This window comes from Oncorhynchus kisutch, linkage group LG24 (genome assembly GCF_002021735.2).
Source record: "Oncorhynchus kisutch isolate 150728-3 linkage group LG24, Okis_V2, whole genome shotgun sequence".
NCBI lineage: Eukaryota > Metazoa > Chordata > Actinopteri > Salmoniformes > Salmonidae > Oncorhynchus > Oncorhynchus kisutch.
The window spans coordinates 34368946-34396046 of record NC_034197.2 but is presented as its reverse complement, the minus strand read 5'-3'; the positions used below and the strand labels follow the sequence as shown (position 1 = coordinate 34396046).

Here is a 27101-nt window from a genome sequence, read left to right as displayed (position 1 = left end):
ACACTCTGTTACTTTTGAGCGCTACCCCCCCATCTTTTAGTCAATTCCTTGCTTCTGGAGCGAGTTGACTGTTCCGACACCGTTGGCACTCACGGGCTGGGTCACTATAATCGCTGTCTGATAGGGGCAAGGACAATAGGCTACATACATTCATAAATGTCATGACAATTATCAGTTTGACTTTTCTCTCAAGAAAAACCGACGCACTGACATCCTAAATAAGGAGAAAATCTCAGACCATCCAATTGAGTTGGAGATTATAGATTCATTTTTGAACTGAAGGTAAGATGACACGATTCTTGTAAAACCAATACTTTTCATTTGTTTATGAAAATAGGCTATTTTATTTGGGTGCAAAGAAATTTGGGTATTTTTTGTTGATGCTAGAACACTATTATGTAAAGGAAAGTTGAGTTGAGTAATCTATTTTCAACATTGCAGTCCGAATTGGGTAGATCATTCCTAATGCTCCGGATACATACAATTTTGTTCATTTTCCTGTGGTGTAACGTTTTAGCTTACACTACATACAACCTGCTGCGCCGTTCGTTCCGTGGCGTGCCTCCTACATCAGACACTCAAACGAATATGATGTATTATGATCTAGAATGCTCTGTCAGTTATGTTCAATAGATGGCGCCACGGAGCGGTGTAGAAGTTATGAACGTTGTGTTAGTATTATAGATAATTATAAGGACCTTGGGCGCTCACCCCGTTCACCCTCAAGTCCATTGGACTCAGATCGACGTTTATTTTTCCCCATTCCCCAGAGCGTTCTTTTTTTAAAAATCTCTCCTTTCGGCGCACTCTGATTGTGGTATTTATAAGTATTTATAGCTGGGAGTTTTATGCCCTACCGGCATTATCATTTTGAGAGAATAATTGCAGTCAAACGTGCCAATCAAGTCAGCCCGCTATGGTGCTACCCTGTAACTCTGTCGACCTTTAAGAGACTGCCCTCTGTCTTTAACCTTTAAGAGACTGCCCTCTGTCTTTAACCTTTAAGAGACTGCCCTCTGTCTTTAACCTTTAAGAGACTGCCCTCTGTCTTTAACCTTTAAGAGACTGCCCTCTGTCTTTAACCTTTAAGAGACTGCCCTCTGTCTTTAACCTTTAAGAGACTGCCCTCTGTCTTTAACCTTTAAGAGACTGCCCTCTGTCTTTAACCTTTAAGAGACTGCCCTCTGTCTTTAACCTTTAAGAGACTGCCCTCTGTCTTTAACCTTTAAGAGACTGCCCTCTGTCTTTAACCTTTAAGAGACTGCCCTCTGTCTTTAACCTTTAAGAGACTGCCTCTGTCTTTAACCTTTAAGAGACTGCCCTCTGTCTTTAACCTTTAAGAGACTGCCCTCTGTCTTTAACCTTTAAGAGACTGCCCTCTGTCTTTAACCTTTAAGAGACTGCCCTCTGTCTTTAACCTTAAGAGACTGCCCTCTGTCTTTAACCTTTAAGAGACTGCCCTCTGTCTTTAACCTTTAAGAGACTGCCCTCTGTCTTTAACCTTTAAGAGACTGCCCTCTGTCTTTAACCTTTAAGAGACTGCCCTCTGTCTTTAACCTTTAAGAGACTGCCCTCTGTCTTTAACCTTTAAGAGACTGCCCTCTGTCTTTAACCTTTAAGAGACTGCCCTCTGTCTTTAACCTTTAAGAGACTGCCCTCTGTCTTTAACCTTTAAGAGACTGCCCTCTGTCTTTAACCTTTAAGAGACTGCCCTCTGTCTTTAACCTTTAAGAGACTGCCCTCTGTCTTTAACCTTTAAGAGACTGCCCTCTGTCTTTAACCTTTAGAGACTGCCCTCTGTCTTTAACCTTTAAGAGACTGCCCTCTGTCTTTAACCTTTAAGAGACTGCCCTCTGTCTTAACCTTTAAGAGACTGCCCTCTGTCTTTAACCTTTAAGAGACTGCCCTCTGTCTTTAACCACTGTTGGATATGTTTTTTGATGGTTTTTAGATGGTCTTCTGATGGATTTTGGATGATTTTGTGGGATGGCATTATAATTGTTGTTGTTGTTGCATTGAATTATCTCTGTGTGCTGGTGTCTGGCCTACATGTGCGTGCCCATGTACCAGTCTGTGTATGTGGCATTAGCAACAGGTGGTGATTTCTTGTCTGACCTCATTCTGTCTCACGTTGATGACATCATGTCCAGCTGTATGGTTTAATGCCACATGGCCTACCACATATAAGGGCCCCATTTATACCAACCCATTTAACTCTGAATCACTGTGAATACAGGGACACATCTCAAAGGAGGAGTAGGTCAACACTAATACCAATGGTTTGACACTATGTCATGTCAAATGAATTGACTGCCACTCTGTGTCTGTCGTCAGCCAGTCTGTCTGGTCTGTCTGTCTGTGCCCCCTTTCACCTTCACCCGTGGCCACATGGTGATACGTTGGTGGTATATGAAGAGAGGTAGTGAATGCTGTTTAATCTAAGCCATAATTGGACTTGTGGTGTCTGGGGTTTTAGTGAGAGGAAGCCTAGCCTATTGGGTTTTATTGAAAAGGAAGCCTTGCCTATTGGGTTTTATTGAAAAGGAAGCTTAGCCTATAGGGTTTTCAGTAGGATAACTATACCCTTGCCTTGGTTACAGCCATGGTTTTGAAGTCTGTCAATCAAGCCTTTTTTTCATGTGCCACTCTGATATAAATGTGTATTCAGGGTTTTCACAGGGTAGTCCTACAGTTCAGCCAAGAGAAATGTTTACCAGGAGCCTGGGGCCTATGTTCTGTTTCGTTCTGATTTCAGCTAGTTAGGCCTGTGATCTTCTCTACATAGCTCTGTGTTCGTATTGTGTAGTTAGGCCTGGTCTCGGCTGTGTTTAGCTGGTTGCCACATCCAAGCCTGGCGGCAGCAGAAAAGCTGCCAGAGAAATCCTTTTTTAGGGACACCAGTCACCAAATTACAGCTGCAGGCCTAGTTAACTCCACCCGAGCTCCCTGTCCCAGACCCGCCTAGTAGGTACTAGCAGTCAGGGCTGGTTGTGTGTGTCTGTGTGTGTTAAACGCTTCCCATCTGAAACATTTCAGAACAGTTTGTGCATATATTATGACATTTTTTGATGTTTTGTTTTTGTTGCGGCCTTCGGTCAAGGGTTTTTTAGTCTGTTCGTGAACACTACAAGCCGAAGTTCAGAAGTCGAAGTCTGTGCTGCTTCGTCGGTGATTGGTCAACAGTAGGGATTCTTCAATTATGTGTTTGTTGTCATTCAACGATAGACGACTCATTTTCATGCAAATTTTTTCACTTGAGAAATACTCCACCAAACATCCTAGTTAGATGTAAAATTGCGTGGCTAAGATTTTCTCAAAATTAATGACAGATTTCTTGAGTTATATTAGATGAATTCAGACGATTCATTCAGAAGTGTATAATGGCTACGGCATCTCAAGATGGACAAACAGTACTATTGACACTTTTTTCTTGTTTTTCAAGCGAAGGTCTTTTGAGGGTGTATGGGAACACAGTGGTGGTGGCATGGAAAGGGGACACAGCGTGAGGAAATGAGTGGGGACCGGAAAGAGGGGAAAAGAAGCGTTGAGAAAGAGAACAGAGGGCAATTTAAAAGTGCTGCCAAACAGCCCAAAGTTAACCCTGATTAATCTTTTCATGCCAACTCAGCATGCTGTGTCTCACGCCCTGCCTCCTCCATATGATATTAATAGGCTGTGAGTGTTGACGTGGCCAGAGCCAATACACCATTATTCCACTTCCAGCAGTCAGCTGTTGGCAACCCCTCCTGCCCCACCTTGCCTTGCAGGACTGCCAGTACGATGAATGGAGGAGAGGTTGATTGGTTCATAATGTGCACGTTGAACTTCCTGACACAGTTATCTGACACAGTTATCTGACACAGTTATCTGACACAGTTATCTGCAGGGTAGCCTAGTGGTTAGAGTGTTGGACTAATAACCGAAAGGTTGCAAGTTCAAATCTCTGAGCTGACAAGGTACAAATCTGTCGTTCTTCCCCTGAACAGGCAGTCATTGAAAATAAGAATTTGTTCTTAACTGACTGCCTGGTTAAATAAAGGTAAAACAAAAAAATCCTGGTATTGGAGACCTACAGGGTGTACAGGTTGTTGTTACAGCTGAGCACTTACACACCTGATTCAATCAGTTAAGATGTTAGTTAAATCTCATTTGTGTGTTTTTCTATACATGCCATTTGTTGTGGAGATCCAGCTATACTCTATGCCCTAATCTCAGATGAATTAGCAAGGCACTGTATCTTGTTGGGGGAATGTCTGACAAGCTTTGATTCTGGAGGGAATTTAACGAGGTCTCTCTTTAGCTTCAGTCAGCAGATGATGTGTGGTACTCCCTCTTTCTAGCCTCTCTGTAGTGGGGGTGCGTGTTGGTTTTATGTCGAGAGTGGTTGTCAGAGTGGTTGTCATGTGGGAATCTCACTGACTGGGAAGCCATTGTGGTGGATGGGAGCGTTGACATGCAACACTTGCTTGATGGATTGTTCATATAGGAAATGTAAAGATACGTGTAGACTGGGTTGTGTTTGGTGTGTGGGAAACTTAAACATCCAATGACCATGCTGGAGACATGCGATACTCAAAGCTATCACTGGCTTCCTTTTTGTCTCAGATGTTAGTCCTTGCCCTTTTCCCTCTCTATCGCTCCGGTCCTCTTCTCTCTCTCCCCCCTCTCTCTCTCTCTCTCTCTCTCTGTCTCTCTGTCTCTGTCCTATTTCCCCCTTCTCTCTCTCTTTCTCTCTCTGTCTCTGTTCAATTCCCCCCCCCGCTCTCTCTCTTACTCTCTCTCTCTGTCCTCTTTTCCCTCTTCCCCCCCCCCTCTCTCTCTCTCTCTCTGTCTCTCTGTCTCTGTCCTATTTCCCCCCTCTGCCTCTTTCTCGCTCTGTCTCTGTTTGATTCCCCCCCCGCTCTCTCTCTCTTTCTCTCTCTGTCCTCTTCCCCCTCTCTCGCTCTCTGTCTCTCTGTCTCTGTCCTATTTCCCCCCTCTCTCTCTCTTTCTCTGTCTCTGTTCGATTCCCCCCCGCTCTCTCTCTCTTTCTCTCTCTCTCTGTCCTCTTTTCCCTCTCTCGATCTCTCTGTCTCTGCCCCCCCTCTCTCTGTCTCTGTCCTATTTCCCCCCCCCCTCTCGCTCTCTCTCTCTCTCTCTCTCTGTCCTCTTTTTCTTCTCTCTCTCTTTCTCTCTCTGTCCTCTTTTCCCTCTCTCTCTCTTTCTCTCTCTCTCTGTCCTCTTTTCCCTCTCTCTCTCTTTCTCTCTCTCTCTGTCCTCTTTTCCCTCTCTCTCTTTCTCTCTGTCCTCTTTTCCCTCTCTCTCTTTCTCTCTTTCTCTCTGTCCTCTTTCCCTCTCTCTCTCTTTCTCTCTCTCTCTGTCCTCTTTTCTCTCTCTTTCTCTCTCTCTCTGTCCTCTTTTCTCTCTCTTTCTCTCTCTCTCTGTCCTCTTTTCTCTCTCTTTCTCTCTCTCTCTGTCCTCTTTTCCCTCTCTCTCTCTTTCTCTCTCTGTCCTCTTTCTCTCTCTCTCTTTCTCTCTCTCTCTGTCCTCTTTTTCCTCTCTCTCTCTTTCTCTCTCTCTCTGTCCTCTTTTTCCTCTCTCTCTCTTTCTCTCTCTCTTTCCTCTTTTTCCTCTCTCTCTCTTTCTCTCTCTGTCCTCTTTTCCCTCTCTCTCTCTCTCTCTCTCTCTCTCTGTCCTCTTTCCCTCTCTCGATCTCTCTGTCTCTGCCCCCTCTCTCTCCCTGTCTCTGTCCTATTTCCCACTTATCTCTCTCTCTATCTCTCTCTGTCTCTCTGTCTCTATCCTCTTTTCCCTTTCTATCAATTCAATTCAAGGGCCTTTATTGGCATGGAAAACATGTTTACATTGCTAAAGCAAGTGAAAGTTCCAAAAGAATCAAGACAGTTCAAATGTCATATTATGTCTATATACAGTGTTGTAAAAAAAAGGTAAATAAATAAACTTTCTCTGTCTCTCTCTCTGTCCTCCTTTCCCTCTCTGTCTCTGTCTCCATTTTCACTCATTTCTGTCTTCTCACCATGATTGTTGTAATAAAACAAATGATAGGCGAGCAGAGCAGAGAGGAGAGAAAAATAAAATGAGAGAAGGAGAGAAAGACAGACAGACAGATGGAGAGTAGAAGTATAGAGTGAGGTGGAGGGAAGTCCCCCACTAGTGTCTAGGGCATATGGGTTTATACCTGTCAGAATCAAACAAACAACCTCAGACACAGAACACAAAATGTAGACATAACCATGATGATAGACACTTAGACAAGGAGGGGAATTCCAGAGAGAGAGAGAGAGAGAGAGAGACAGACAGACAGAGAGAGACAGACAGAGCAAGAGAGAGAGAGAGAGAGAGAGAGAGAGAGAGAGAGAGAGAGAAAAAAAATGTGTATATAAGGGTTACTGGGTTAGAGAATCCCAGTAAAAAGGATCCCAGAAAATTCAGAGACATAAACACCCAGGAAACAGCTAATGCTTTTCCATGATGTAGACTGGCCAGGATCCTGGATGTCAAAAAACCCAACTCTGCAGTCTGGTCAAATTGGTAAAAATAGCAGCCAAATTATACCATACTGCTGAATGAAACATGGCTGGCTTGGCCTGGACAATGGAATGTAGAGGGACGGTAGACTGTCAGAAACATAGATACCCAGCAGGCATCATTCAGCTCCCATTAAGATCTTACTATAGGAAAAGTGGGAACTGAAAGAAGATAGGGAAAGGGGATACCTAGTCACACAACTGAATGCATTCAACTGAAATGTGTGTGTCCGTGTACTATGGATAATTTAGCTATTTGATTTAGAATTTTAGGACCCCTTTATGTTTCCAAGAAAGCTAAGGTAACTGAGTTAAACGACTACCGCCCCGTAGCACTCACTTCCGTCATCATGAAGTGCTTTGAGAGACTAGTCAAGGACCATATCACCTCCACCCTACCTGACACCCTTGACCCACTCCAATTTGCTTACCGCCCAAATAGGTCCACAGACGATGCAATCTCAACCACAATGCACACTGCCCTAACCCACCTGGACAAGAGGAATATCTATGTGAGAATGCTGTTCATCGACTACAGCTCGGCATTTAACACCATAGTACCCTCCAAGCTCGTCATCAAGACCCTGGGTCTCGACCCCGCCCTGTGCAACTGGGTACTGGACTTCCTGACGGGCTGCCCCCAGGTGGTGAGGGTAGGCAACAACATCTCCACATCGCTGATCCTCAACACTGGGGCCCCACAAGGGTGCGTTCTGAGCCCTCTCCTGTACTCCCTGTTCACCCACGACTGCGTGGCCACGCACGCCTCCAACTCAATCATCAAGTTTGCGGACGACACAACAGTGATAGGCTTGATTACCAACAACGACAAGATGGCCTACAGGGAGGAGGTGAGGGCCCTCGGAGTGTGGTGTCAGGAAAATAACCTCACACTCAACGTCAACAAAACTAAGGAGATGATTGTGGACTTCAGGAAACAGCAGAGGGAACACCCCCCTATCCACATCGATGGAACAGTAGTGGAGAGGGTAGCAAGTTTTAAGTTCCTCGGCATACACATCACAGACAAACTGAATTGGTCCACTCACACAGACAGCATCGTGAAGAAGGCGCAGCAGCGCCTCTTCAACCTTAGGAGGCTGAAGAAATTTGGCTTGTCACCAAAAGCACTCACAAACTTCTACAGATGCACAATCGAGAGCATCCTGGCAGGCTGTATCACCGCCGGGTACGGCAACTGCTCCGCCCACAACCGTAAGGCTCTCCAGAGGGTAGTGAGGTCTGCACAACGCATCACCGGGGGCAAACTACCTGCCCTCCAGGACACCTACACCACCCGATGTTACAGGAAGGCCATAAAGATCATCAAGGACAACAACCACCCGAGCCACTGCCTGTTCACCCCGCTATCATCCAGAAGGCGAGGTCAGTACAGGTGCATCAAAGCTGGGACCGAGAGACTGAAAAACAGCTTCTATCTCAAGGCCATCAGACTGTTAAACAGCCACCACTAACATTAAGTGGCTGCTGCCAACACACCACTCAACTCCAGCCACTTTAATAATGGGAATTGATGGGAAATGATGTAAAATATAGCACTAGCCACTTTAAACAATGATACCTAATATAATGTTTACATACCCTACATTATTCATCTCATATGTATATGTATATACTGTACTCTATATCATCTACTGCATCTTTATGTAATACATGTATCACTAGCCACTTTAACTATGCCACTTTGTTTACATACTCATCTCATATGTATATACTGTACTCGATACCATCTACTGTATCTTGCCTATGCCGCTCTGTACCATCACTCATTCATATATCTTTATGTACATATTCTTTATCCCCTTACACTTGTGTGTATAAGACAGTAGTTTTGGAATTGTTAGTTAGATTACTTGTTGGTTATTACTGCATTGTCGGAACTAGAAGTACAAGCATTTCGCTACACTTGCATTAACTTCTGCTAACCATGTGTATGTGACAAATAAAATTTGATTTGATTTGGTATCCCCCAAAAATTTGACAAAATATTTAATTTGGCTTTTACTACTATAGCCAATAGAAATGCATTGTATAACAAATTCATAAATGGCACAAAAAAAAGACAGTCAAAAAATAAATCATAAGGAATAAGGTTTTGAAGTGTCTGTCCTATATCTAGGAGATATAAGAGAGCCCATTCAATATTTTGCCACATACTGTATTTAAGGTCTTATCTCCATTCTTCCATGTGTTCGTATGGGTTACCTTCAGACCAGTCCCATGCCACATGTAGGGGTCATAGAGCAAAACAGAGAACGCCATCGTGTTCGTTAGGGTCTCTCCTTTGCATAGAGTGGTCATAATAGTTTTGCCAAACCGTCTGACGCTTCAGACATTTTCGTGAGAAGACCGATTTTTGGGATGTCTCATGGTCTGACAAACGCCGCTGTGGCTCGGCCACCTTCCACCACAGATGGGATGTCTCATGGTCTGACAAACACCGCTGTGGCTCGGCCACCTTCCACCACAGATGGAATGTCTCATGGTCTGACAAACACCGCTGTGGCTCGGCCACCTTCCACCGCAGATGGGATGTCTCCTGGTCTGACAAACGCCGCTGTAGCTCGGCCACCTTCCACCGCAGATGGGAGTCTCCTGGTCTGACAAACACCGCTGTTGCTTGGCCACCTTCCTCCACAGATGGGATGTCTCATGGTCTGACAAACACCGCTGTGGCTCGGCCACCTTCCACCACAGATGGGAGAGGCCGACATTGGCGGATGCTGTGGATTGAGACACAGACCATACAGAACACGGATATCTCTAGCTTAAACTAGCTTTTATTTTTCTCATGTTACTTAAACTGACGGGCGGGTGCGTCAATAGATTCTTTAGGATGAATTGACATCTTCAGCACCCGGGGAGCAGTTGTTGTTGGAGGTTAACTGAGTCTTTCTGGGTAAATCTCTAAGAACTTCCCACACCTGGATTGTGCAACATTTTCCCATTATTCTGTTCAACATTCTTCAAGATCTGTCAAATTGGTTGTTGGTCATTGCTAGAGAACCTTTTTCAGTTCTTGCCATAGATTTTAAAGTAGATTTATGTCAAAACTGTAACTCGGCCACTCAGGAACATTCACTGTCTTCTTGGTAAGCAACTCCAGTGTAGATTTGACCCTGTGCTTTAGATTATTGTCCTGCTGAAAGGTGAATTCATCTCCCAGTGTCTGGTGGAAAGCAGACTGAACCAGGTTTTCCTCTAGGATTTTGCCTGTGCTTAGCTCCACACCATTTCTTTTTTATCCTGAAAACTCCCTAGTCCTTATCGATTACAAGTATACTGATAACATGATGCAGCCACCACTATGCTTGTAAAGCAGTTTCCTTCCTCCCTGAGTCCATGCAACACATTATATGACTTGTTATGCACATTTTTACTCCTGAACTCATGTAGGCTGGCCATAACTAAGGAATTGAATACTTATTGACTCAAGACATTTCAGCTTTTCATTTTTTATTAATTAGTAAAAATGTCTAAAAACACATGTCAAGGTGTGTCTAAAGGCGAAGTCAGGTGCAGGAGAGCAGAGTGTGATAAATGAAGCACCACTTTATTAAAGTTCCAAACCGGGAGCACAACAAAACAAACGCGCTCAAAAACACGGAACAATAAAGTATAAGCGCTAAAGAACATCGTATGACATGAAAACAATACACACAAAGCATGATGGGAAACAGAGGGATTAAATACAAGTAGATTGGTTGGGGAAATGAAAACCAGGTGTGTATGAAAACTAGACAAGACAAATGGATATATGAAAACCAGGTGTGTATGAAAACCAGACAAGACAAATGGATATATGGAAACCAGGTGTGTATGAAAACCAGACAAGACAAATGGATATATGAAAACCGGGTGTGTATGAAAACAAGACAAGACAAATGGATATATGAAAACCAGGTGTGTATGAAAACAAGACAAATGGATATATGAAAACCAGGTGTGTATGAAAACAAGACAAATGGATATATGGCCATGTTCTGTTATAATCTCCACCCGGCACAGCCAGAAGAGGACTGGCCACCCCACATAGCCTGGTTCCTCTCTAGGTTTCTTCCTAGGTTTTGGCCTTTCTAGGGAGTTTTTCCTAGCCACCGTGCTTCTACACCTGCATTGCTTGCTGTTTGGGGTTTTAGGCTGGGTTTCTGTACAGCACTTTGAGATATCAGCTGATGTACGAGGGGCTATATAAATACATTTGATTTGATTTGATGAAAACCAGGTGTGTATGAAAACCAGACAAGACAAATGGATATATGAAAACCAGGTGTGTATGAAAACCAGACAAGACAAATGGATATATGTAAACAAGGTGTGTATAAAAACCAGACAAGACAAATGGATATTTGAAAACCAGGTGTGTATGAAAACCAGACAAAACAAATGGATATATGAAAACCAGACAAAACAAATGGATATATGAAAACCAGACAAGACAAATGGATATGAAAACCAGACAAGACAAATGGATATATGAAAACCAGACAAGACAAATGGATATATGAAAACCAGACAAGACAAATGGATATATGAAAAACAGACAAGACAAATGGATATATGTAAACAAGGTGTGTATAAAAATCAGACAAGACAAATGGATATATGAAAACCAGACAAGACAAATGGATATATGAAAACCAGGTGTGTATGAAAACCAGACAAGACAAATGGATATATGAAACCAGACAAGACAAATGGATATATGAAAACCAGACAAGACAAATGGATATATGAAAAACAGGTGTGTATGAAAACCAGACAAGACAAATGGAGATATGAAAAATGGAGTGGCGATGGCTAGAATGCCGGTGACGTCGACCGCCGCCCGAACAAGGAGAGGAGCCGACTTCGACGGAAGTCATGACAACATAATACATTATGGGATATTGTTTGTAGGGCAGTGACCAAACATATACATTTAATCCATTTTAAATTCAGGCTGTAATACAAACAATGTTGAAGTCATTCATTCGGAAAGTATTCAGACCACTTGAGTTTTTCCACATTTTGTTACGTTACAGCCTTATTCTAAAATATATTCAAATATTTGTTTCCCTCATCAATCTACACACAATACCTATTTTTTTTTTTTTTACTCATTAATAAAAATTGAAAAGCTGAAATATCACATTTACATAAGTATTCAGATCCTTTACTCAGCCTCAAGTCTTCTTGGGTATGACGCTACAAGCTTGGCACACCTGTATTTGGTGAGTTTCTCCCATTCTTCTCTGTATATCCTCTCAAGCTCTGTCAGATTGGATGTGGAGCTTCGCTGCAGTTATTTCCAGGCCTCTCCAGAGATGTTTGATCAGGTTCAAGCGCTCTAGAGCAGTTTTTATTCAAGGATCTCTCTGTACTTTGCTTCGTTCATCTTTCCCTTGATCCTGACTAGTCTCCCAGTCCCTGCTGCTGAAAAACATCCCCACAGCATGATGCTGCCACCACCATGCTTTATCATTGGGATGGTGCCAGGTTTCCTCCAGATGTGACGCTTGGCATTCAGGCCAAAGATTTCAATCTAGGTTTCATCAGACCATAGAATCTTTTTTCTCATGGTCTGATAGTCCTTTAGGTGCCTTTTGGCAAACGGGCTAAGCGGGCTGTCGTGCCTTTTCGTGAGGAGTGGCTTCCGTCTGGCCACTACCATAAGGGCCTGATTGGTTGAGTGCTGCAGAGATGGTTGTTCTTCTGTAAGGTTCTCCCATCTCTACAGAGGAACTCTGTAGCTCTGTCAGAGTGACCATCGAGTTCTTGGGTACCTCCCTGACCAAGGCACTTCTCTCCTGGTTGCTCAGTTTGGTGAAGTCTTTAGTTTGAGGCATTGTGAGTTCCTCGACTTCACCCTAAGCATTATCATGTCTTTTAAATTCTTCTTGAAAGGCAAGCGCATTTCCGGCGTGGCTGGAAACGGCAAGCACAGGTTAGAGAGACTGGAAGAGCTTGAACGGCATGTCCCGAGGGTTGGGCTCGGTGATGGGGAGGCACTCGCGTGTATATAAACACACACACATATGAACCTGACTGGGTAACCAGGACATCTGGTGCCACTCTTTTTAGCACACTCTCCTGCTCTCTCATTTTCCCTCTTTCTCCATCCCTATCTCCATCTCTCACTTTCTGCCTCTCTTCAGCTCCAATTCTGTATCGCTTTCTCTCCATTTAGCCTTTTCTGACAATCCCTCCCTCCCTCCCTCCCTCCCTCCCTCCCTCCCTCCCTCCCTCCCTCCCTCCCTCCCTCCCTCCCTCCCGTTCTAAGTTGATGTCTCGCTCCTAGTGGTTAGGCAAGGTCAGTGCAGGTTACAAAAGATCCCAAGACACTTATTACAACATTATGGTTAGGAATAGTTTTGTTGTGTAGTATTTGGGCCTAGGGTTATGGTAATTGTTTCTTATGATTTGGGGTAAGAGTGAGAAAGGATATTCTACTGCTGTAGACTGGGGTGATGGCAGGAAGTAGCTTCTACTGCTGTCGACTGGGGTGATGGCAGGAAGTAGCTTCTACTGCTGTCGACTGGGGTGAAGGCAGGAAGTAGCTTCTACTGCTGTAGACTGGGGTGATGGCAGGAAGTAGCTTCTACTGCTGTAGACTGGGGTGATGGCAGGAAGTAGCTTATACTGCTGTAGACTGGGGTGATGGCAGGAAGTAGCTTCTACTGCTGTAGACTGGGGGTGATGGCAGGAAGTAGCTTCTACTGCTGTAGACTGGGGTGATGGCAGGAAGTAGCTTATACTGCTGTAGACTAGGGTGATGGCAGGAAGTACCTTATACTGCTGTAGACTGGGGTGATGGCAGGAAGTAGCTTCTACTGTTGTAGACTGGGGTGATGGCAGGAAGTAGCTTCTACTGCTGTAGACTGGGGTGATGGCAGGAAGTAGCTTATACTGCTGTAGACTGGGGTGATGGCAGGAAGTAGCTTCTACTGCTGTAGACTAGGGTGATGGCAGGGTGGGTGGGTAACATTCCTGGTTAGCTCAACTAGCAGCAGGAGGAGTATGTGTGCTCAGCAATGACATCATGGAGCCTGGCTCTGCACCCACAGACACATTCAGTAACACACACACACACACACACACACACACACACACACACACACACACACACACACACACACACACACACACACACTGCTGTTTTCCTGACTGGATGAATGGACGAAGTGTTTGACTCCGGAGTTCATGGTTTCACATTTTCCTCCATTTGGGCTGGAGAGCATTTATTTGGTCAGACACACCCCTTCTGTATTTGGGGAGGGGGGGGGGGGGGGGGGGTTGGTCAGAGGGAAACATACTGTGACACACTCTGTCCCAAAGGCTAAGGATGATCTTTCTCACAAGTCATCCTGTCCATCCTCTCAATATGGATTTATTTATTGGCAGGTGCAACTGACTGCTTAGGCTTTCTCCACCCTTCCTCCTCCTCCTCCTACTTTGTCCACCCTTCCTCCTCCTCCTCCTACTTTGTCTACCCTTCCTCCTCCTCCTCCTACTATCTCCACCCTTCCTCCTCCTCCTCCTACTTTCTCTACCCTTCCTCCTCCTCCTCCTACTATCTCCACCCTTCCTCCTCCTCCTCCTACTTTCTCTACCCTTCCTCCTCCTCCTCCTACTATCTCCACCCTTCCTCCTCCTCCTACTTTCTCTACCCTTCCTCCTCCTCCTACTACTTTCTCCACCCTTCCTCCTCCTCCTACTTTCTCTACCCTTCCTCCTCCTCCTCCTACTTTCTCTACCCTTCCTCCTCCTCCTCCTACTTTCTCCACCCTTCCTCCTCCTCCTCCTACTTTCTCCACCCTTCCTCCTCCTCCTACTTTCTCCACCAATCCTCCTCCTCCTACTTTCTCCACCCTTCCTCCTCCTCCTACTTTCTTTCCAGACTTTTTGATGGGTTTATGCTGGCTTGATTTTTATTTTCCTCTCCTCCCTCTCTTCTCTGCAGGTGTGGTTGTTAGGAGCACACCCTGTCTGGGTCAGCCACCCATAGCAGTCGGGGCAAGCTGCAGTGCCAGTATAGCCAGTGGAGTGTATTTAGGTGTGACCGAATCACGGTGCAGGGTAGGCGGAGCAGTGTGTTGCTTTCTGACAGCCAAGTAGCCATCTGCCCTCACTACCAGGACAATAAAGAGAGACGCCACACTCACAGGACAGCAACGGGATTTAATGAATTTACTTAGATATTGGATGGCACCTTAATAACAATGTTGCCATGTCTTGACGACATATGAGAAACTGGTCTGTTACTGTACCACAGTGTATGTAATATGTACAGCACCAGTCCATTTTCTTCTTCTGTTGCCTACATTGTAGAATAGTAGTGAAGACATCAAAACTATTAAATAACACATATGGAATCAACCAAAAAAGTGTTAAACATATCAAAATATATTTCATATTTTAGATTCTTCAAAGTAGCCAGCATCACAATATTTCTCTCTCTTTATAGGTGTGTTTTTAACTCTCTCTCTCTCTGGGTGTTTTTGACTCTCTCTCTCTGGGTGTTTTTAACTCTCTCTCTCTCTGGGTGTTTTTGACTCTCTCTCTCTGGGTGTTTTTAACTCTCTCTCTCTGGGTGTTTTTGACTCTCTCTCTCTGGGTGTTTTTAACTCTCTCTCTCTGGGTGTGTTTTTAACTCTCTCTCTCTAGGTGTGTTTTTAACTCTCTCTCTCTCTCTCTGGGTGTTTTTGACTCTCTCTCTCTAGGTGTGTTTTTAACTCTCTCTCTCTCTGGGTGTTTTGACTCTCTCTCTCTGGGTGTGTTTTTAACTCTCTCTCTCTCTGGGTGTTTTTGACTCTCTCTCTAGGTGGGTTTTTAAATATTCTCTTCAGGTATGTTTTTAACTCTCTCTCTCTGGGTGTGTTTTTAAATATTCTCTTCAGGTATGTTTTTAACTCTCTCTCTCTAGGTGTGTTTTTAAATATTCTCTTCAGGTATGTTTTTAACTCTCTCTCTAGGTGTGTTTTAATTCTCTCTCTCTTTCTTTCCACAGGTGTGTGTGTATAGTCCCGTGATGTTGGCCCACTCTTCTCTCCTGTTGCTGCTGTGTCTCGCGCGGCTGCCCACCCCCTTGTCGGCCCTGCCCTTTGAGCAGAGGGGATTCTGGGACTTTGCGATGGACAGCGATGTGGGAGGGATGATGTCAATGATGAGAGATGAAGAGGAAGGCTCAGCAATAGAGGAGCTGCCCCCCCCTGATCTGCCCTCATGCCCCTTCGGGTGCCAGTGCCAACGCAGAGTGGTGCAATGCTCCGATCTGGGTGAGTGTGTGTCTCACCGTAAGCACTTCTGTGTTTATGTGTGTGTGTATGTATGTGTGTGTGTGCCATTGTGCAGGTTTATCTGTGTGGTTACCTGAAGCATGGTGCAGTCATTTGTTTTGGAGGCAAGAGAGCCCAGTAGAATATGGATGGGAGGCAGAGAGGGTTCAGAGGTTATTCTGTGAATGACTTTGTGCATTGCGTGACTCCAGAGAGAGAGAAAGAGAGGAGATAGAATGGGATCAGATGGTGTATTATCATAGAGAGGAATTTATCTCACGGATAACGGGTGTATTTTGATAACGAAAGGCATGTCTTAGAGGGATTTTCTGTTCCCGACGAGAGAGAGAGAGAGAGAGAGAGAGAGAGAGAGAGAGAGAGAGAGAGAGAGAGAGAGAGAGAGAGAGAGAGAGAGAGAGAGAGAGAGAGAGAGAGAGAGAGAGAGAGAGAGAGAGAGAGAGAGAGAGAGAGAGAGAGAGAGAGAGAGAGAGAGAGAGAGAGAGAGAGCCAGATGAAAGCTCGGTGTGTAATTTCCTTGAGGTCTTTAATGAGCTGTTTCATGGTCTTCTTGACACACACAACAGGATGTTCAACGGAAATCGAGGGAAGGATGAGAGAGATAGAAGCGAAGAGTGTTACTAAAGAATGGATGGAAGCCATGTGTTTGTGTTTATCCTTAGCTTCGGTGGAGAGGATTGGGAAAGATCAGTGTTGTATGTCCAATTTCATTAACACTGAAATAGACAGGAGCTCAAACAAATGACAACGATGATCCTATAGTAGACCAGAGGCGTCATTTTCAATTGATTATGTGTCAAATGATTTAATCCTTCAAATAAACAAGGAACACATACAGATGTAGGATTTTAATTTGATCATCCTGTTCATGGAAAACGTTCATGCAATGCAGGAAATGTCAAACTTGTAGTGTATTTAAGGTTTAAAAAGGCTTCTGAAAAAAAAGGTTTCATTTCTTTGACATTTTAGACTTGATTTCCCCTTACGAAAATGTATTAATTATAATCCACATCATGATTCACATTTCCTGTTGCTGCATGACTATTTTCCTGCTGCAGCAAACTGGCTCAAATTAAGATCCTACATCTTAACACACGCAAGCACACACATACACATATAAATGTATATAAATACTCAGATTCACGGACCATAATCCTCCATTCTCCTAAATTATAGCCCTCTCAAAGACTTTACAGTCTATGTCCCAACAAAGGCCAATGACAAGCCTGGAAATAAATGCTTATTATCTCAAAATATGAACATTGTAGCTGTATGCACTGTGTGTGTGTGTGTATTTTTGTGTGTGAACGCACTGTGCAGTAGGTCTGAGCGTCGTGTATGTTTGTGTAGTATGTCTTTATATTTCTGTATGGGCAAATGTGTTGCTTTTTTGTGTGTACCTACGGTAGTAATCTTCCAGTTAACTATTATATTGCAAATAATAGTCTGTACTTTCTTATTCGCTTTTGTTGAATCATCATGTCATTTTCATCCCACCACCTAACACTATATTTCCTGTCCCAGACTACTGAAGTGAGTAAATGTGGAAGCGTATAATTTGCGAGTTGTCAGTGCTTATTTAGAACAGATGTATTTTGACTGTGGCGTCTGTCTCTGTCTCTGAGTGTGTACCAATCTTCTGCGGAAATCAGTAGTGGGGTTTAGGTGTAGTGGTTAGAGAGGAAGGATTTGGGGGTACAGATTGGAGTTTTGCTGGGGTTTGGGGTTTACATTGGGGTTGGGTTGTTGAGTGGGTGTGGGGTGTTGGTATGGGCTTTTATGGGCTTTTGTTTTGGGCAAAATGGTTGTGACTCCATACTGGAGAGTTGTGTGGCACAGTGGTAACGACTTTGTTTCGGGGCGGTGCTTGGTTTAGCGTTTCGGGGCGGTGCTTGGTTTAGCGTTTCGGGGCGGTGCTTGGTTTAGCGTTTCGGGGCGGTGCTTGGTTTAGCGTTTCGGGGCGGTGCTTGGTTTAGCGTTTCGGGGCGGTGCTTGGTTTAGCGTTTCGGGGCGGTGCTTGGTTTAGCGTTTCGGGGCGGTGCTTGGTTTAGCGTTTCTGGGCGGTGCTTGGTTTAGCGTTTCTGGGCGGTGCTTGGTTTAGCGTTTCGGGGCGGTGCTTGGTTTAGCATTTCGGGGGTACATGTTCTGTCAAGGGGGGGGTTTGAGTTGTGTTAAAATGACCAATATTGACCAGAATAGGTTTCTTCAGACACACAAAACATCCTCTATGTTGAGACATTGGTAGTGTTCAATGTGTTGTGTCCTGGTTGTGGTCAGGAGGGTGTAGTAGTGTGCTCTGTGTCAGATGTGGTGAGGAGGGTGTAGTAGTGTGCTCTGTGTCAGATGTGGTCAGGAGGGTGTAATAGTGTGCTCTGTGTCAGATGTGGTCAGGAGGGTGTAGTAGTGTGCTCTGTGTCAGATGTGGTCAGGAGGGTGTAGTAGTGTGCTCTGTGTCAGATGTGGTCAGGAGGGTGTAGTAGTGTGCTCTGTGGTCAGGAGGGTGTAGTAGTGTGCTCTGTGTCAGATGTGGTCAGGAGGGTGTAGTAGTGTGCTCTGTGTCAGATGTGGTCAGGAGGGTGTAGTAGTGTGCTCTGTGTCAGATGTGGTCAGGAGGGTGTAGTAGTGTGCTCTGTGTCAGATGTGGTCAGGAGGGTGTAGTAGTGTGCTCTGTGTCAGATGTGGTCAGGGGGGTGTAGTAGTGTGCTCTGCGTCAGATGTGGTCAGGAGGGTGTAGTAGTGTGCTCTGTGTCAGATGTGGTCAGGAGGGTGTAGTAGTGTGCTCTGTGTCAGATGTGGTCAGGAGGGTGTAGTAGTGTGCTCTGTGTCAGATGTGGTCAGGAGGGTGTAGTAGTGTGCTCTGTGTCAGATGTGGTAAGGAGGGTGTAGTAGTGTGCTCTGTGTCAGATGTGGTAAGGAGGGTGTAGTAGTGTGCTCTGTGTCAGATGTGGTCAGGAGGGTGTAGTAGTGTGCTCTGTGTCAGATGTGGTCAGGAGGGTGTAGTAGTGTGCTCTGTGTCAGATGTGGTCAGGAGGGTGTAGTAGTGTGCTCTGTGTCAGATGTGGTCAGGAGGGTGTAGTAGTGTGCTCTGTGTCAGATGTGGTCAGGAGGGTGTAGTAGTGTGCTCTGTGTCAGATGTGGTCAGGAGGGTGTAGTAGTGTGCTCTGTGTCAGATGTGGTCAGGAGGGTGTAGTAGTGTGCTCTGTGTCAGATGTGGTCAGGAGGGTGTAGTAGTGTGCTCTGTGTCAGATGTGGTCAGGAGGGTGTAGTAGTGTGCTCTGTGTCAGATGTGGTCAGGAGGGTGTAGTAGTGTGCTGTGTGTCAGATGTGGTCAGGAGGGTGTAGTAGTGTGCTGTGTGTCAGATGTGGTCAGGAGGGTGTAGTAGTGTGCTCTGTGGTCAGGAGGGTGTAGTAGTGTGCTCTGTGCTCTGTGGTCAGGAGGGTGTAGTAGTGTGCTCTGTGTCAGATGTGGTCAGGAGGGTGTAGTAGTGTGCTCTGTGTCAGATGTGGTCAGGAGGGTGTAGTAGTGTGCTCTGTGTCAGATGTGGTCAGGAGGGTGTAGTAGTGTGCTCTGTGTCAGATGTGGTCAGGAGGGTGTAGTAGTGTGCTCTGTGGTCAGGAGGGTGTAGTAGTGTGCTCTGTGTCAGATGTGGTCAGGAGGGTGTAGTAGTGTGCTCTGTGTCAGATGTGGTCAGGAGGGTGTAGTAGTGTGCTCTGTGTCAGATGTGGTCAGGAGGGTGTAGTAGTGTGCTCTGTGTCAGATGTGGTCAGGAGGGTGTAGTAGTGTGCTCTGTGGTCAGGAGGGTGTAGTAGTGTGCTCTGTGTCAGATGTGGTCAGGAGGGTGTAGTAGTGTGCTCTGTGTCAGATGTGGTCAGGAGGGTGTAGTAGTGTGCTCTGTGTCAGATGTGGTCAGGGGGGTGTAGTAGTGTGCTCTGTGTCAGATGTGGTCAGGAGGGTGGACTGGGTTGCAGGTCGTGATTCATGAGTCATGACCGCAGTAAAATTCAACATGACTGTTGAATCAAGGTAATCTCCTTTTATGCACTCAGGACCGTGTGTTGGTAGTATCTAACTCGCTAATGGTCTGGTACTCAATTGTCCTTCAACCACTCTGATATCAATGCAATAGACAATCACATCAAACACTTATCATTAACCATATTGTGCTTTTAAAACTCCCCTCACTGTGATTGATCAATTTGAGGAAAGAAGTGGGGATAATTAAGTGCCCGTATGAGGAACAGCTTGGAGAATTTAGCCAGGACACCGTGGTTAACACCACTACTCTTAAGATAAATGCCAGGGGATCTTTAGCGACCACAGAGAGTCAGGACACCCTTTCAACGTCCCATCTGAAAGACGGCACACTACACAGGGAATATATATATATTTTTTAGACCTGAGGAAAGAGTGCCTCCTAATGGCACTCCAACACCACTTCCAGCAGCATCTGGTCTGCCATCTAGGGACCAACCAGGACCAACCCTGCTTAGCTTCAGAAGCAAGCCAGCAGTGGGATGCGGGGTGGTATGCTGCTGGCTGAAATATGTTTCGTTGTGAAAACATGTTACTTTCCATGTTCCCGAAGAGATTTCATTTGGTTTCCCACATTAGGAACTTGGTAGTTCATAAACAGGGTTGGGGGGGCCCATGGTATACAGAGTTTGGGCGGAATAGCACCCGTCGCGCAGCTAGAGGCTGCATTTACCTCAAACAGGGGTTGATGTGTGGAGTTAAATAACCGGAGTAGCCTACCCAAACGAACAGACGGGAAAGCTTCCATTCGCTGTTCGAGTGCATAAGAGAATGGCATAAGTGCATAAGAGAATGGCATAAGTGCATAAGAGAATGGCATTTACCTGTTTCCGCTGTCCCTGTTCATGCCCATTTGATAAAGGGCCATTCTAAATCTAAACTAATTTAACATAGTATAGACAATATTACACTGAGAATAGTCTGATGGGTGACAATATGATGACCACTTGACGAGAGAACAGTGTGTGCAGCCTGAGGCAAGGAACAGAGCTTTTTTCTAGGACTTTCTCAAATCATCAAAAGCCTATTGTAGCATCATGCAGCCCATGTATGTTTTGATTTCTAAGACATTGTAAGGTTTGTATAATTAACAACTAAAAAGTTGCCAAATAACTAAATGTAGCGTAACGTAGCCTATATCACTTTTACGCTCAACCTATTGCCTTCATATGCACTCGCTCCAGAATGGAAGAAATATCCTTTATTTAGTTATGTTCGATTATGTTCTACTTCCTGTAAAATCATATAATATAAAATGACATGGGGCTCATAAGCATATCTTGTCGGCTAAATGAACGAGCCTATAGCATGGAGCATAGCCAGATAACATACAGTTAGTTGTAGGCCAACTCCTATTCTGTTAACTGTTAACATATCATGTTTCTTTGGACCTGCCTAAAATAAATCATGGATTTAACTGATTTATTAGACCTTATTAGACTTGTTAAAATGGATATGTTTCAAAGGCATATATTAGCAGTTTGTATTTGGAGATGCTAAATGTGTTTATGTTAATTAACGTTACATTACCGTGAGACCAGCAGTCTTTTGCATGACAATAACCAGCTGACAAAATGTTATGACCCCACAGTCCTAGTCATGATGAGATGTAACCATGGCAGCGGCTTGGTTCTGTTGACCTGGCCAATCAGACCATCTGAGAACTGAAACAACTTAACAATGATGGTGTCTCGTTAAAATGGTTCACTGAGTTGAATCATGTTTATAAGAAGTTTAAATCAGAATCCTTTTGGGGACCAGAATGTACCAAGTAGGATGAAAGATCAAAGTAATACAATCATAGTCACTGGCTGTAACACACCAGTGTGTCCAACCCACAATTTGAGATACTCTTCCATTACAATGATATTGTCACTGCCGGAGTTCTTGCGCATGATAGACAATGACATCATGTTTTTGTTAAAGTTTGGAGTTGAACAGAGAGACCTGTTTTCTTAACGAGGAGCCAATCAGGGCTCTGGTTGTAAGCAGGTGTTTCTCTGCAGTAAATTAACTGTACTCTCATATTGCCATAGGAATAGTCTCTTTATCATATGTGTGTGTGTGGTGTGTGTTTCTTTGTGTGTGTGTGTGTGTGTGTCAGGGTTGTGCCCTACTGTGTCGTCCTAATTTACTTGATGTGATCTTGCTGATGGTGTTGCAATCACATCCTTTGGGACTTAGTGAAATCTAAAACAGCTGGATGACATCTGGTGTCCCCATCTGGGTGTGAGGGCGTGTATGTATGTTTTTGTTCCGTATGTGTATGAATCCCCACTGACACTGTGTGTGTGTGTCTGTGTGTGTGTGTGTGTGTGTGTGTGTCTGTGTGTGTCTGTGTGTGTGTGTCTGTGTGTGTCTGTGTGTGTCTGTGTGTGTGTGTATCTGTGTGTGTCTGTGTGTGTCTGTGTGTATCTGTGTGTCTGTGTGTGTGTGTGTTTGCAGGTTTGACTGAAGTGCCTAAGGGCATTCCCGCTGACACCAAACTCTTGGACCTGCAGAACAACCGCATCACTGAGCTGAAGGAGAACGACTTCAAAGGCCTTGGCAACCTCTACGTAAGAGAGAGGGAGAGATGGAGAGGAGAGAGAGAAAGAGGGGGTGTATAGATTGAAGACGGAGAGGGAAAGAGGGGGTGTATAGATTGAAGACGGAGAGGGAAAGAGGGTGTATAGATTGAAGACGGAGAGGGAAAGAGGGGGTGTATAGATTGAAGACGGAGAGGGAAAGAGGGGGTGTATAGATTGAAGACGGAGAGGGAAAGAGGGGGTGTATAGATTGAAGACGGAGAGGGAAAGAGGGGGTGTATAGATTGAAGACGGAGAGTTGAAAGAGGGGGTGTATAGATTGAAGACGGAGAAGGAAAGAGCATTTAATTTGAACTGGCCTTTATTGGCCCAATTCAAGAGAACAGAGTTCCGTCCCTCATCTCCTACAGAAGTTCTTTGTCTGAGACAGTTTTGTTGACCACTTAAACAAACCACTAGGGAAGGACAACATTCCCAGTCAGTCACCTTAGGTAACTGAACAGAAATACGTTTCAGATGGAAAACCCAGCAGGCAGGCAGTCGTGCAGGCAGGCAGTCGTGCAGGCAGGCAGTCGTGCCTGCAGGCAGTCGTGCAGGCAGGCAGTCGTGCAGGCAGGCAGTCGTGCCCTGCAGGCAGTCGTGCCGTGCAGGCAGTCGTGCCGTGCAGGCAGGCAGTCGTGCAGGCAGGCAGTCGTGCAGGCAGTCATGGTGAAAATGTCTTCATCCACAGAGAGTTAACTGTTTTAATTCATGTTGTGAGTTTCCTCTCTGGCCATGTTCAATATGGGGCTTGGTCATCTGTTCTGAGTGGGCGACAGGCATAAATGAAGGCTTTCCGGGAGCAGAGAGGAGAGGATGTGAGCTAGAATATTCCCTTTAGCTCCAGGCAGAGGCTGGCCACACTCTGGAGTAAGAGAAGAGGAAAAGAGAAAGGAGTGGTTGGAGAGAGGAAGACAGTGACTGGACATAACTAGGGCACTTAGGAGAGAGAAAGACACTGACTGGACATAACTAGGGCACTTAGGAGAGAGAAGGGGGGGTGGGGCAAAGATAGCTTACTTGCTTATTTACTCACTTCCCTCTCTCCCTCGCTCTCTCATTCTCTGTCTCTTTCCATCTCTCAGGCCCTGTCCCTGGTGAATAATAAGATCAGCAAGGTCCACCCCAAGGCCTTTGTTCCTCTGAAACACATGCAGAAGCTCTACTTCTCCAGAAACCTCCTGACTGGAGTCCCCAAGAACCTGCCCTCCTCTCTGGTGGAGCTGAGGATCCATGAGAACCGCATCAAGAAGGTCCATGAGGGGGCCTTCTCTGAACTGGGCAGCATGAACTGCATAGGTCAGAGTTCATTAAAGACTACAGAGCCATTCAATGCTTCAGTATTACCTCAGCATATTGAACATGCTGGAATTCAATCAAATTTGCCACAGCCGTGTTCTAATGTGTCTTATGTATGTTCTTGTAGAAATGGGAGGGAACCCCATCCAGAACAGTGGGTTTGAGCCAGGAGCCTTCAAGGGACTGAAACTGAACTACCTGCGTATCTCTGAGGCCCAACTCACTGGAGTACCCAAAGGTACGCGGTACACAGAGCAAGTGGTGATCATAACTTATTGGATGCAGACCCTGTAGCTCTTAAAGACCAGAGTTGGAGACCAGTTATGTACAGTGTACATTATTCTGATGGACCGTATTGTAAGCAGAAGTTGGTAGAGATGTTTTGATGTTGTATCAGTAGGTTAGTTAAGAGGCGTGTGTTCTGTCTCCTCCAAAAGGTTAGTTAAGAGGTGTGCGTTCTGTCTCCTCCAGAAGGTTAGTTAAGAGGTGTGCGTTCTGTCTCCTCCAGAAGGTTAGTTAAGAGGAGTGTGTTCTGTCTCCTTCAGACCTGCCAGACAGTCTCCATGAGCTCCATCTGGACCACAACCAGATACAGGCCATCGAGCTGGAGGACCTGAGCCGCTACAAACACTTGTACAGGTGCGGATAAGAGAGAAATACAATGGGATTCACATGGCAGTGTGCAGCTATGTTTGTGTAGGCTGAGTTAACTGCCATAATTGAGTACTGAGAGCCTCCAGTTGTTAATGTTAAGTACCCTACTGCAATGTATGTAATAGCTCTTTGAGACTGAAATAAAGTCTGCTTGATTGAAAAAGAGTCAGTGATAAAAGGTTTCTGTATGGACACATCGTCTCCCCTCCATTCCGGATCTTTCTTAGGCAACCATGCCACCCAGTGGTGACTTCAAGAAATACTGGTAGGCGTTAGACAGATAAGGATGATGACGCTCTGCCTCTCTCTGTCTCTCTGGTTGCCAGGTTGGGTCTGGGCTTTAACCACATTCGTATGATAGAGAATGGCAGTCTAGCTTTCGTCCCCCGCCTGAGAGAGTTACACCTGGAGAACAACAGACTCACAGCAATCCCCAAGGGTCTGCCTGACATGAAGTACCTACAGGTGAGTGACTGTGTGTGCACGTGTGTCTGTGTCTGCGTGTGTGTATATATACGGGTGTCTGTACCTGTGTGTGTGTGTGTCTGTACGGGTGTCGTTGTCTGTGTGTGTCTGTACGGGTGTCTGTGGTACTGGTAGAGTTGTATTCATCAGACAGGTTAAGGGCATTGAAGCACCTCTATTACAACACCATGTGGTCCCCCTCCCACCATGTAGGTGGTCTACCTCCATTCCAACAGCATCAGCAAGGTGGGAGTGGATGACTTCTGCCCAAGAGGCTTTGGGATGAAGAGGTCGTTCTATAATGGCATCAGCCTCTACTCTAACCCTGTCAACTACTGGGAGGTCCAACCCGCTGCCTTCCGCTGTGTCAGTGACCGTCTGGCCATCCAGTTTGGCAACTACAAGAAATAAGCACAGGGAGAAAGTGATAGAGAGGATGGAAGGAGGAGTGCGAGAAGAGGACTGGGGAGAGGAGGAGGTTGAGACCAGAATTGGGGAAAGGAGATGAGTAAAATTGCCCTGACCAAATTTTAATCTGTATTCGATAGAGAGAACGAGAGATGGTGAGGACAGATGAGAGAAAAGAAGCAATAGAGATGTGTTTGTTTTCTAATTCCAACTATAGAGATCCTGTATTCTAATTCCGGTTCCAACCATAGAGATCCTGTATTCTAATTCCAGATTCTAACCATAGAGATCCTGTATTCTAATTCCTGATTCTAACCATAGAGATCCTGTATTCAAAATTCCTGATTCTAACCATAGAGATCGTGTATTCTAATTCCTGATTCTAACCATAGAGTTCCTGTATTCTAATTCCTGATTCTAAGCATATAGATCCTGTATTCTAATTCCTGATTCTAACCATAGAGATCCTGTATTCTAATTCCTGATTCTAACCATATAGATCCTGTATTCTAATTCCTGATTCTAACCATATAGATCCTGTATTCTAATTCCTGATTGTAGGAGAGAAACATACAGTGTGAGGGGAATAGAAAGGGAAGGATGTACTTGCCCTATCCACATTTCAATGTCTTTTTTTAAACCATGCTTTTAATAATCAGGTATTAAAGCCTGAAAACAGGGTCAATATAAATACTTAAATACTATTGTGTTTGTGTCAAATTAATCAGTACTCAGAAATATATTTTTTTGAGGATGTTTTTTTCCCCAACCAAATTGCAAAGATGAGATATATGATAAGAAATATTTTGAAGCATTTCCTTCAATATTGTTTTTATTACAAGATAGCTTTATTTGTTATTATTACAATTTTTGTGTTATTATAATTTTGGTGAAGATACATTACAGGTCAAATCTAGAAAAGCAATGCCTGTTTATAGATGATCATATAAGTGGTGCTGTTTTTACATATGTTTGTTGTGTGTCTATTTGGGAGTCACATTTGAACCTTCCTTCTATTGCTAACATCAGACCTATCAGGTGCTAACTTGGATGCCATAATCAATTTGTACTGTATGTCATAAGCAACCCCAACCTATGGAAAGAAACAGTTTACGGTTGGAGTCAATTCCACTATTTCAAATCAGATTCCAAAACGGAAGTTGTCAGTTCCAATACATCACAAATCCAAACAAAAACATATATTTCTTATTCCTTTGATTTGATACCGCTGAATTACCATCACAAGTGGAACTGACCTCAACCTGGAGATGTCAGTCTCAATTAGGTAGGCTACTCCCTAGGGGAAACTGCCCTGGGTCCGATTCTTCCTGGGTGCCATTTTGTGTCCATCCCCACTTCAGCAATATGTCTCCTGAGTGTATACAGTGACAGTACAATAAGGGGTGAACCGCCAGAATGGGACTTGAACCAGCAACCCTGCAGGTCCAGACCCCTTGGCAGAGGCTGCAGCCAGGGAGGTTATAGCAGCAGTGTTTTATGGATTGTTTTGCACAGTGTCTCTGTAATGCTTTCTCTGCTGGGTTTCCTCTGGGTATTTAGTCTGTGTAAATGATAGATGTAGTTGCCTTAGTTCTTAATGCCTTTTCTATACTCTGCCAAGCTACCGCTGCATGTAAGAATAAAGATTTTTAAAGACTTTTTTCAGCCTGACTATAGCAGAGAGAACGTGTGATGGTATGGTGGTGGAAAGAAGCTGTGTGAGAAATAAAAGACAACTACAACATTGGCCAGGCTTGATGAGTGGACATGAAGGGAAGCAAAATCATACCGTTTCCATTTAATTCATTAATGATTTATTTCACCTTTATTTAACCAGGTAGGCAAGTTGAGA

At 44.7% G+C, this 27101-nt stretch overlaps 1 protein-coding gene across 1 annotated transcript; it reads left to right on the top strand.

The window, feature by feature from the left end:
• bgnb (biglycan b) lies at positions 1-26996 on the top strand. The gene is made up of 8 exons (XM_020460150.2): positions 1-282; positions 15538-15805; positions 22302-22414; positions 23509-23722; positions 23850-23960; positions 24268-24361; positions 24703-24841; positions 25055-26996. The coding sequence occupies exons 2-8, from the start codon at positions 15559-15561 to the stop codon at positions 25250-25252; spliced, it is 1116 nt and encodes a 371-aa protein (XP_020315739.1). The 5' UTR covers positions 1-282; positions 15538-15558; the 3' UTR covers positions 25253-26996.
• Positions 26997-27101: the final 105 nt, after the last annotated feature.